Source organism: Chelonia mydas, chromosome 15 (genome assembly GCF_015237465.2).
Source record: "Chelonia mydas isolate rCheMyd1 chromosome 15, rCheMyd1.pri.v2, whole genome shotgun sequence".
NCBI classification, from domain to species: Eukaryota; Metazoa; Chordata; order Testudines; family Cheloniidae; genus Chelonia; species Chelonia mydas.
This window is the reverse complement of record NC_057856.1, coordinates 7,888,040-7,900,958: the sequence shown is the minus strand read 5'-3', so window position 1 is coordinate 7,900,958 and position 12,919 is coordinate 7,888,040. Positions and strand designations below refer to the sequence as shown.

General features: G+C 40.6%; 1 protein-coding gene across 3 annotated transcripts in view; it reads left to right on the top strand.

Annotated features, from left to right (window-relative positions):
• Positions 1 to 12,919, top strand: part of MED13L (mediator complex subunit 13L) — a 428,751-nt gene that overhangs the window by 326,740 nt on the left and 89,092 nt on the right. For all 3 annotated transcript variants that reach the window (XM_043529751.1, XM_007071902.4, XM_037878503.2), the window contains exons 5-7: positions 6,775 to 6,920; positions 8,216 to 8,410; positions 8,820 to 9,008. In XM_043529751.1, coding sequence (XP_043385686.1) covers positions 6,775 to 6,920; positions 8,216 to 8,410; positions 8,820 to 9,008 — 530 coding nt within the window. The remainder of the gene's footprint in view (positions 1 to 6,774; positions 6,921 to 8,215; positions 8,411 to 8,819; positions 9,009 to 12,919) is intronic.

The following is a 12,919-nucleotide window of genomic DNA, read 5'->3' as shown; positions in this document are numbered from 1 at the left end:
ATCTGGAAGTGGTAAGCACCATCTTCCAGAGGTGGGGGACTCCCTCGGTGGATCTGTTCGTGTCCAGGCAGAACAGGAAATGCCACTTTTTCTGCTCGATTTGGGGATCGACAGAGGATCCCTGTCAGATGCTTTCCTACTCCCATGTTCAGGGGCTCTGTTGTATGCCTTCCCCCCAGTGCCATTAATTCACAGTGTCCTCATGAAGATCAAGCAGGACAAGGCAAAGGTGATCCTCATAACACTGGCTTGGCTGTGCCAGCACTGGTTCGGCACTCTGCTGGACCTCTCGGTGGCTGCTCCGTTATGGCTACTGCTCAGGCCAGACCTGCTGTCCCAAAACCACAGTAGTCTTCTGCATCCAAACCTGGCAACGCTGCACCTGATGGCTTGGCTGCTGCATGGTTAAATATGGAGGAGCAGGAGTGCTCAGCTGGAGTCCAACAGGTCCTATTGGGCAGCAGAAAGCCCTCCTACCTGGCCAAATGGAAACGGCTCGCTTCTTGGTCTTTGGATAAAGGCATTCGGCCCGAGCGGGCCTCGCTGCACTTAATCCTAGACTACTTTCTGCATCTCAAGCGCCAAGGCCTGTCCCTTTCATCTATCGAGGTCCACTTGGCCACTATCTTGGCTTTCCATCCTCCGCTTGACAGTAGGTTGGTTTTCACCCAGGACATGAATGCCCGGTTCCTCAAGGGTCTCAAGTGCCTCTACCCTCACCTCAGGAGATCTGGCCCGGTGGGATCTGAATTTTGTGCTGTCGCGGCTCACAGGTCCCCCCTGGAAGGTCGCATTCTTGGCTGCAGTAACATCTGCCTCTCGGCATCTGAGATTAAGGCGCTTACCTCAGAACCGCCCTATACGGTCTTTTACAAAGACAAGGTCTAGCAGCAGCCTCACCCAGCTTTCCTGCCCAAGATGGTCTCACAGTTTCATATGGGCCAGGATATTTACTTACCTGTCTTTTTTCCAAAGCCGCATAAGTTGGAGGAGGAGTATAGGCTGCATTCCCTGGATGTCAGGGGGGCGCTAGCCTTCTACATTGAAAGGACCAAGCTATTCCGCAAGTCGATGCAATTGTTCGTCGCGGTGGCTGACAGGATAAAAAGTCGTCCAGTGTTCACTCAAAGAATTTCTTCTTTGATCACTGCCTGTATTCGCCGCTGCTACGATCAGGCACAGGTGCCACCTCGGGCAATTGTCACCGCCCACTCAACCAGGGCGCAAGCCTCTTCTCCAGCTTTCCTAGTCCAAGTGCCTATCCGGGACATCTGTAGGGGGGCCACGTGGTCGTCTGTCCATATGTTCACGTTCCATTGCACACTTACCCAGCAGGCCCGGGATGATACTGGCTTCAGTAGGGCAGTACTACAAGCCACTAAACTGTGAACTCTGAGCCCACCTCCATTGATACTGCTTGTGAGTCACCTAGGATTGAATCAACATGAACAAGCACTCAAAGAAGAAAAAACGGTTACCTACCTTTCATAACTGTTGTTCTTCAAGATGTGTTGCTCGTGTCCATTCCATTACCCGCCCTCCTACCCCTCTGTCGGAGTTGCCAGCAAGAAGGAACTGAGAGGGCATGGGATCGGCGGTGCCTATATACCAGCTCATGGGCGCAGCACTCAAGGGCACCCCACGGCCAACCCTACGGATACCACTAAGGCAAAATTCTACTGTGCACGTGGGTGCGCACACACCTAGAATGGAATGGACATGAGGAACACATCTTGAAGAATAACTGTTACAAAAGGTAGGTAACCGTTTTTTCTTCACACACAACTCCATTTAGGGCAGAAATTGTATACCCCTTACATTCCACAGGCAGCAATTAGTACTGTCTGCTTGTTCAGTGGGGTACAGTCAGCATGCATTCACACTCACCATCATTTGCTGCCACTTCTTTTCATCATATAATCTCTGTACCCTTTCCTTTGAGCAGCTGCGAGTACTATGCACCCAATAAAAACATCCAGGGCTTGATTCTGTACTAACTTTGCACCTTGTATAGACCCTCGCTACTGTGCAAGGTGAGTGTAAAAGGCAGCCATTCAGATTTGGTAAGCCTTTACACTCGCGTTGCACTCTTTTTGCTCAGGTGTAAATGATAACACAATGCAGTGAAGTATCAGGCTTGTAGCCTTCTCATAGTGACTAGGGGAGTAGCTGGAAGACTATTCACATGGATGGTGGTTTCTGGCATCCTGAAGAATGTCGGAGAGACAAGAAAAATACAAAAAAAGTAAGATAACATAAAAAATACATTTACGGTGTGGCCCAGATTTTCCAGGGTTCATTATCCACAACTGGGACCAGATATTTTAAAGAGCTCAGCACCCAATGTGCTGAGCTCTTCTGAAAATCTGGTGCTGACAGAGGATGCTGAGCACTTTTGTAAGTTTAGTCCTATGTGTGTTCTGTTGTACTTACGTAGTTTCTTATAGGGGAATGTCTCATGTACATAACTATAAGAATTGTATGAAAAATATTCTTTGTGGAGTCTTCGTAGTTTAGAGAGAGTGTAACTGGGACTGTTAGTCATCATTAAGAAAACTGGATGTTGATAAAGCGCTACTGAAGATTTGTTATATAAAATACAGACAAGAAAGTTTCTTGCAATCTTATTTCTTGTTCATTACAGACTAGCCCTAAATATGCGATCTGTAGTTACAGTACTCTACAAAGACCTTTGCTTTTATCAATATATGGAGATGTAAGTTGTAAATGATTACAAAAATAAATAAATGAAAGTCTTATATCTGTTCCTGAAAGGTTTCAGAGTAGCAGCCATGTTAGTCTGTATCCGCAAAAAGAACAGGAGGACTTGTGGCACCTTAGAGACTAACAAATTTATTTGAGCATAAGTTTTCGTGAGCTACAGCTCACTTCATCGGATGCATTCAGTGGAAAATACAGTGGGGAGACTTATATAGAGAGAGAACATGAAACAATGGGTGTTACCATACACACTGTAACGAGAGTGATCAGGTAAGGTGAGCTATTACCAGCAGGAGAGCGTGGGGGGGGGGGGGGGGAAACCTTTTGTAGTGATAATGAAGGTGGGCCATTTCCAGCAGTTGACAAGAACATCTGAGGAACAGTTGGGGGGAGGGAGGATAAACATTGGGAAATAGTTTTACTTTGTGTAATGACCCATCCACTTCCAGTCTTTATTCAAGCCTAAGTTAATTTTATCCAGTTTGCAAATTAATTCCAATTCAGCAGTCTCTCGTTGGAGTCTGTTTTTGAAGTTTTGTTGTTGAAGAATTGCAATTTTTAGGTCTGTAATCGAGTGACCAGAGAGATTGAAATGTTCTCCGACTGGTTTTTGAATGTTATAATTCCTGACATCTGATTTGCGTCCATTTATTCTTTTACGTAGAGACTGCCCAGTTTGACCAGTGTACATGGCAGAGGGGCATTGCTGGCACATGATGGCATATATCACATTGGTAGATGCGCAGGTGAACGAGCCTCTGATAGTGTGGCTGATGTGATTAGGCCCAATGATGGTGTCCCCTGAATAGATATGTGGACACAGTTGGCAAGGGGCTTTGTTGCAAGGATAGGTTCCTGGGTTAGTGGTTCTGTTGTGTGGTGTGTGGTTGCTGGTGAGTATTTGCTTCAGGTTGTGGGGCTGTCTGTAAGGAAGGACTGGCCTGTCTCCCAATATCTGAAAGCTGACTTTTTCAGCATGTTAATTTCTTCCCCTTCCCATTGTATTTCATTTGTAGATCCATCTTACACTTTGTAGCAGGATTGATTTCTGCAGCTTGGTATTTAACAAATTATATGAAATGTCCTGAAGACAAGAATGTCAGTGTGCTGGGATCTGCATGCCTAAGAAGAACCCATCACACTGTGCACTGCTGTTTTCTTGGAATAAAACTCATGTTTGGTCCAAAGTAAATATTTTATACAAAACCTGCCAGAAGCTTACCAAAAGTGTGTAGAGTCCCTAAACCTTGATCTTTATTGTTTTTGGTCTTTAAAAGCTGTGCTTAAAACAGTGAGTCTGTTGCCAGATGGAACATTCACTTTATGTAACTGTTTATTCTCTTACAAAGTTTCGCAATACAGCCCCCTGGAGTAGGACTTATTAACAGTAAAAGGGGAGAAGCCTGATACTGTACACATATGGATAAATGTTACTTTCCCTGGACACATTTGCTCAGCAGAGGAAGAGTTCTGCCTTTAGGAATTCATTAGCTCTGGTCAAGACTGGCTACAGAGAACGAAAACGTGACTAAGCAAGATTTTCCATTTTTCTCTCTTGCCTGCATATCTCAGGCAGATTTACTTGGATCTAGTAAATGATCTATAAATGATCCTGATTTCACTAATCAAACTTGACAGGTTTCAGAATAGCAGCCGTGTTAGTCTGTATTCGCAAAAAGAAAAAGAGTACTTGTGGTACCTTAGAGACTAACAAATTTATATGAGCATAAATTTGTTAGTCTCTGAGGTGCCACAAGTACTCCTTTTCTTTTAATCAAACTTGTAACTGTCTGCTAGGGTACAATATATGAATAATGGGCTAGTTATCTTAGAATGTTACGTTTTCAGAAACATGAAATGGAATCCTTCCTATATTTTCACTCTCCCTGTAATTCATGTTCCATATGTTATTTCTTTGAGTTATCTGAAGTTATGCTTATTTAGTCTGTTGATGTTAATGCTTAGTTTATTTTGATGTCATCTGGTTCACTGATGACAAAAGGTGCAATGTACTATATTCTCTCCACTGTGGAAACATATGTATCTTTATCATAGATTCATAGAATATCAGGGTTGGAAGGGACCTCAGGAGGTCATCTAGTCCAACCCCCTGCTCAAAGCAGGACCAATCCCCAACTAAATCATCCCAGCCAGGGCTTTGTGAAGCCAATATCTTCCTAAATTTCCATTTTGTCTATTTCTTACTCTGACAATGTTTATAGAAGGCCGTGAATGTTGTGTGAGATGAATATGACTTGTTCACGCCTGACTGCTTTGCAAGAGGCTTGAAAGAGTCAATATCTGGTCCCAGATGGCTATTTTTCCTTCACTTCAATGGAAGGCAAGCAGGACTTTCACAGGCAAAACTGTAGGATGCTTGTAGAATCAGAAGGATTCCTGTGTAATATCCTAAAGACCAGAGTTCAAAATGATTTCTTCACACATAGCTTTTCTAGCTACTTTAGAAAGTCTGACCTGTTGCTCGCTGAACTCTTTGCCGAGACTATCTCCACTTGATCTTAGACCAGACTTTTCATCATTTTGCAATTAAAGTCTATGTATATAAAAGGGCATCATCCTTTGTCCAGAGACTAATATTATTTTTGATTACATATTTTGGGTTATGTTTATGATTTTATTTGTTATATGAGCTGAGAGTTTGGTTTTGTTTTGGGGTTTTCTCTTCTCCCCCCTCCCCCCCCCAGCAGAGTAACTGAATAGAAATACCGTGAATCTATGACCCATTTCCTTTCCCCTTTACAGCTTGCTGTAAAAATTTAGTGGATAGTTTAAATCTACTGTACCAGTGGTAGAGCAGTAAACTTAAAATGTCTTTTCTGTTGCCATATGGAAATCAAGTAAAACTTGCTAGTTCCCATTGCTGAATGATACAGAGTGCTACTAAACACAGGGTGTGCAATGCTGAGGACATTGAATAGAAGTTTAGCCACCTTCCATTTTGATGCTTCTTAAAATAACCTGCCCCCAGATTTTCTAGAGTGAACTTTTTCCTTTTTTATGGCATCAGTTGCGAACCTTTAAACAGAAGCATAACTTTTATTTTAAGGACAAATACTTGTTTTACAAAAAGTGCAGAATGACTTAGAGATTTAGGGAGATTAAACAGCATCCTGTTCCAGACTATCAGTTCAACTATTCAAAAAGAGTTTACTGCAATGCTGCAGTTAGTTGATTTAAACTGTGAAGTGAAATTGTTACAGTTGCTGGTGTTATTTCCTTAGTTGAAGGTAGTTATGTTGTGGCTGGCTTAGTGCCAAAGCCAACAACTGTTAAAGAATGCCTTGCCACTGTAGTCCTACAATAATTTATCTGAACAATACAAATTCAGTTCTGTACATTTTCAGCTGATTGTATTGAAGACAAAAAATGCAAAATTGTATGGATTTTTTTGTTGTTGTTTGGCTGGTTTTTGTTTGTTTAAAAAGTGTGGTGTTACAATTAGCAACATTTAAGCAAATGATTAGCTGTAACATAATGCAAAGCAATTCTATGTGGTGGATTAAGTGGGAAAATTTTATTTTCATTATTATTTACTGAGCATTATTCTTGATGATGTATGGCAGTGTCATGGATGGCCTGGACCACCAGTTTATTGAGATCGTTGCCTTCTGAGCAAGTCTCTGTGCCTTTTAAAAAAAAAACAATATTTCCTCGGCATATAAATAATGGTTCTTCCTCCCTATTCCTGTTGAAGTTCATTTCTGGTCCTAAGAGTTCTCTTTCCTTTTCATCCTGAAGACAGTATTTTGACTTCTTGAAGCCTTCTGCTTGCAGACAGCTGTTTGTAGTGAGCTTTCTTTAATTGAAATGGGTAGGAAAATGAGTCTCTGAGGTTAATGTCAATACTGTTCCATCATTAGCCAGAAGTTGGTAATTGTCATCTTCAGTGGTTCTGAGTTCAGTTTACTTAAGTGAAACAACAGAACTGGGTTTTCAACCCAATCTGGCCCCCTTCTGCTACAAAATCTGTCCTCTCTTCCCCCACATTCATTGATATGCTAGTGAACCAGTTTTTTATTTCTTTTTATCCAGTGAACATTTGTCTTGCGCCTTCACATTCTTCCTTCATGGGGAAAGCAACGTGTGCACAAGCGTGGAGATTGCCCAACACCAGCCAATCTACCTGATCAATGAGGAGCATATCCACATGGCCCAGTCCTCACCTGCACCATTCCAAGGTAAGTGCACTTTTGACTGTGGCAGCTCTGGAAATATAAAGACTTGCAGAACATGTGGTTTATGTGCCTATTTTAATGCCTATGTATCAAAACCCCCTAATTTGGCCCCAGTGATGGTGTCAGGAAACAGATCCAGAAATGAATAAGAAACAAAACTCAGTAATTTTTAAAATAGAATTAAAGTTCCCCTCAGGAAACTGGGGGCATGGGGTAAAATCCTGTTAAGATTTTTAGTACGATAGCTAGCTGTAAATAAATGTTAGGTCATGTTTTCCAGGTTTTTCTAGTCATTAACTTCATCAGATTCAAATATTTTCTGAAATAAGTACAACAAAACAAACTGTAATTTTTGTTGTAAGATCTGTTATTGAAAAGGTGTGTATGAACATTTTATATCATGGCACAGTGTCACAAGGTCCAGTGGGCTCTGGTCTCTGGGTAGTGTTCTTAAATGCTACTGCAGTACAAATAATTGATTATGATAACATAGATTATTTGATTGAACTGGAGTTTTTTTGTCTGAGTGACAGTCCCTCATTTTATTTTTCCTTCAGTGTGCTGTTTGTGGTGCAACGCATTTGTCAAAATGCAGATTTTTTAGAAAGAAAGGTGAAAATACAGAGCATAACCAAAGAGAAGAACGAGCATTTAAAATATATAAAAAGAGACGTACCTGATATAGTCTTAAAGTTACAGATTTCTAGGTTACAGTGTAGTGTTGTAAGCCATAAAAATGCCCTGTGCAATTTGGAAAAGAAAACATTGCACTTACATTAAATTTTTTTTAAAAGTATTACATAGTGTATTACAGGATAAAAAGAAAAGGTGCCACAAGTACTCCTTTTCTTTTTGTGGATACAGACTAACACGGCTGTTACTCTGAAACCTGTATTACAGGATGTCTTCAGAAGTACACTGGACCCTCACTATAGCCCGGGGTTCTGGATCCGTGCGTGGTCCCGTGTTAATGTGGGGGACGTGTTGCCATGGATCCCAATTTAAATATTTTAATTTGGGATCCATCGCCTCAACCGCGCTATACACAAATCCGCGCTATAGCGACGGTCCAGTGTGTGTCTTCTGTTATTCCATTGATGTATAGTTATTTTTATCCCTCTTAATATTTATTCCATTATTTTACGAAGTGAAGTTGTGTGCACTATATTTGGAAAATAAACAAAATGCAAAGAGCTATCTAAAATCACAGTTCAAACAAGACTGGGAATGAATCTAGGGGAAGTGGGATGTGGTTGCTCTGTAGTTGAAATCCACATATTGTATGTTCTATTTTTCAGTTCTGTTGAGTCCTTATGGTTTAAATGGTACATTGACGGGCCAAGCATACAAGATGTCAGACCCAGCAACCCGTAAATTGATTGAGGAATGGCAGTATTTCTACCCCATGGTGCTGAAGAAGAAGGAGGGGCTGAAAGAGGAAGAGGAATTGGGATATGATGACGATTTCCCTGTGGCAGTTGAAATCATTGTTGGTGAGATTTAGTATTTTGCCTAAAGAACATTTCCACCTCATAATTTAAAAAAAAAAAAAATCTAATTAATCAGAAACAACCTTTATAATTTCCCTATCTGGTTTTGTGGCTCTCTTGACACTGGAGCATTCTGACTAGTTATCTTGCCTCAAGGTTCTTACTCCCTGTATCCCTGATGCTATTATTACAATATTAAGCTTCTTATTTCTGCTCCCTATTAGTCATAAAAGGATGGATGAATATGTAGGAATGAATATGCAGGCTGAAAACTTCTTTAGATCTTTTATATTTTGACTAGTAAGGTTTGTCTAGTGCATGTTGAAACCAATCAAGGCCAGCCTGGGTAGCTGAATAATCAATGGAGAATTTAAAAGACTTATTTTCTTCTCCCTGTTCTTATTCTTTATAGGCGGCGTACGTATGGTGTATCCTTCAGCTTTTGTTCTCATCTCTCAGAATGACATCCCCCTGTCTCAGAGTGCTGCCAGTGCTGGAGGGCACATCAGTGTGGGTCAGCAGGGACTTGGCAGCATGAAAGATTCCAGTAATTGTGGGATGCCGCTCACTCCACCCACTTCCCCAGAGCAGGCCATCATAGGTAAGCAATAAACCTAGCAAAGAGACCTGAATCATCCTATTGAAAACTCATTTTAAATATTCTTTAACTGATTCAGTGAATTGCAGTGTTCCATAATCTCTTGTCAATTTAATCTTTGAACCATCTGAGGTGTTACTTACTAAGCTGTATTCCAGCATAGTGTGCTTTCATTTTTGCATAGATTATGATTGCTGGGGGATAAATGTGTGAACAGCAGCAGAAAAAAGAGAGAGAATACGCTAATGAGTAGAACACGGGGACTTTCACATGAGTTCACGGAACAGAAGAGTTACCAGTTTTGTGAGAGTTACTTTCAGCCCAGTTTATTGGAAATCTATTGCATTTATGAGACTGTGGACACCTGAGACTGTAGAAGGGATTAGGCCTTGTCAGAGTTCTTAATTGGATACTTGCTTAAGGGGGATGTAGGGATTAATTAGTTAATCATTGTAAAGTATTACAAACATGAAAAACACCATATAATTTATTAAGCATTAATATTGGAACAATGCCAGTATCTGAATGATGGTCATTTTATTGACCAACATAGTGGGTATTGAACCAAGGACCTCCAGGAAAAAAAAGAATGAGTCTCTGCAGCTTAAGGTAAAAGGTCAGGCTCTGTAGCTGGAGGATGTAATGAACTCTCATGGGATGTGGATGGGACAAAGAAGGGGACATGTAAAACTCGCTGACCAGTGGAGTTGCGTGTTTCTTCTGAATGAAGGAAACTCATCCCGAGCATCTGAGGCTCATAACAGTTTGAATCCCAGCAGGGTCCACACTTATGTGACAGCTGACACCAAGGATTGTACTTGACTTCAGTAGAGCTAAGTAATTTACACTAGTTGAGGTTCTGGACTTCCATTTTGTTATTATGCTACATATTTTATATACTTCCATTATCCAGTACACTCTTACTGGAGACATTTGCATGTAAACTACATCTTTATTTGCAAGAAGTTCATCTACCTTTTTTTGATCCTCATGCAGGTCATGATACTACATGACTGTACACTTAGTTGCCACAAAGGTTACTATGAAGTCACAAAAATTTTTTGTGTAGATCAGTTCTGGATTATGCTCTTTGCATCATTTGACTTTAGAGATTTGCCAGTCACCAAAATTTATTTATTAATACATTCCCTGATTTCAGAAGTACTGGCATGTTTTTTAATTTAAACCTCAGTGTAGGAATTATGGTTTGGATTCACAGAAGATGCTCTAAATGGAGTCATGCATGCAGGATCGTTACAGTATGCTAAGCAATGAAATTTTGGACAACTTTCATCTGTTAGCAGCTTGTCTTGGAACAGTTCATGTTTATTATCTCAGTGGATTCTTAAAATCACATCCGTCTATAGTGTCCCTTCCAGTTACGCAGATTGAATATTGACTTTAAACATTCTGCTTAAAAGAACCCAAGTCAGTTGCAAACTAAACATACTAGGGCTTAGTGACAAGGGCATTGGACAATCATGCAGAAACAATATAAATTACAATGCAAACTAGTAACTTGAATAACAGAATAATAGAAATGTAGGGCTGGAAGGGACGTTGAGTAGTCATCAAGTCCAGCCCCCAGTGCTGAGGCAGGACCAAAAACACACAGACCATGTCAAACTTTTCTTAAAAAGCTGCAATGATGGGGATTCCGTAACTTCCCTTGGAAACGTATTCCAGAACTTAACTGCCCTTATAGTTAGGTTTTTCCTAATATCTAACATATATCTCCCTTGCTGCAGATTAAGTCCATTACGTCTTCTCCAACCTTCAGTGTCCATGGGAACAATTAAATAAAATATTAGAATTGGAAGGGACCTCAGGAGGTCATCTAGTCCAACCCCCTGCTCAAAGCAGGACCAATCGCCAATTTTTGCCCCAGATCCCTAAATAGCCCCCTCAAGGATTGAACTCACAACCCTGGGTTTAGCAGACCAATGCCCAAACCACTGAGCTATCCCTCCTGATCACTGTCCTTTTTATAACAGCCTTTAGCATATTTCAAGCTTGTTATCAAGTCCCCCCTCAGTCTTCTTTTCTCAAGACTAAACAGGCCCAGTTTTTTTAACCTTTCCTTAGAGAACAGCTTTTCTAAACTTTTTATCATTTCTGTTGCTTTCCTCTGTACTCTCCAATTTGTCCACATCTTTCCTAGCCACGTAAAGTATGGTTCACAGTACTCCATCTGAGGCCTCACCAATGCCAAATAGAGTGGGAAAATCACCTCTTGTCTCTTATATTCAGCACTCCTGTTGATACATCCAAGAATGACATTAGCCTTTTTTTGCAACCGTGTCACAATTGATATTCAATTTGTGATCCACTATAACACCCAGATCCTTTATAGCAGTAATACCACCTAGCCAGTTATTCCCCATTTTGTAGTTGTGCATGTAGTTTTTCCTTCCTAAGTGAAGTACCTTGCACTTGTTGTTACTGAATTTTATCTTGTTGATTCCAGACCAGTTCTCTAATTTCTCAAGGTTGTTTTGCATTCTAATCTTGCCCTCCAAAGTGCTTGCAACTCCTCCAATTTGGTGTTATCCACAGATTTTATAAGTATGTTCTCTGTTCCATTATCCAAGTCTTTAATGAAAATATTGAACAGTACCAGACCCAGGACTTACCCCAGTGGGACCACTAGATACGCTCTTGCAGTTTGACAGGAAAGTAGTGATAACTACTGGTTGAATATGGTATTTCAACCAGTTGGGGAGCCACCTTTTAATTATTTCATTCAGATTGTGTTTTCCTAGTTGTCTTAAGAGAATGTCATGTGGCACTGTGTCAAAAGCCTTAGTGAAATCAAGATATGTCACATCTATTGCTTCTCCCCTTTCCCCTGCAACCAGTAACCCTGCCAAAGAAGGAAATTAGGTTGTTTTGGCATGATTTGTTCTTGACAATCCCATGCTGGCTATTCCTTTTAACCCTACTGTCATCTAGGTTCTTACAAACAGATTGTTTAATAATTGTTGCCATATTTTTTCAGGTGTTGAAGTTAGGCTGATTGGTCTATAATTCCCTGGATCCTCTTTGTTCCTCTGTTTAAAGCTAGCTACTAAGTTTGCCCTTCTCCCGTCCTCTGGGACATCACCCATCCTCCATGAGTTCTCAAAGATAATTGCTAACAGTTCTGAGATTGTTTCAGAGTACCCAAGGATGAATTTCATCAAGCTCTGCAGACTTGAATATATCTAACTCATCTAAATATTCGTTAACCATTTCTTTCCCTATTTTGGCTTGCATTCCTTCATCCTGGTTGTTAATATTAATTTTATTGAGTATATGGTCACTATTAACCTTCTTAATGAACATTGAAGCAAAATAGGCTTAGCCTTCTTGATCTCATCAGTTATTGGCGCTCCTTCCCTGCTAAATTGAGGATCTATGCTTTCCTTCATCTTTCTCTGGCTCCTAGTGTATTTAAAGAACTTCTTCTTGTTGCCTTTTATATCCCTTGCTAGGTGTAGCTCATTTTGTGCCTTAGTCTTTCTGGTTTTATCCCTAGCTTGTGCTATTCTTTTGAACTCCTCCTTAGCAAGTCTTCCACGTTTCCACTTTTTATACAATTCCTTTTGGATTTTCAGGTCATTATAGAGCTCTTGATGGAGCCATATCAGCCTCGTACTATTCTTCCTGACTTTCCTTGGAATTGGAATAGTTTGCAGTTGTGTCTTTAATATTGTCTCTTTGAGAAACTGCCTGATTGCTTTTATCCCATAGATTTTCTTGTCATGTGACCTTACCTACCAGTTCTCTGACTTTGTTAAAGTCTGCTTTTCTGAAGTCCAGTCACATGCTGAATGTGAGCTGTATGACAAATACAAAAAGTATAAATCTATGAATTTTTATTGTGAAGTCGTTCAGGGCTTCAAGTTTCACAGCATGGTATAGCTAAAGTTCTT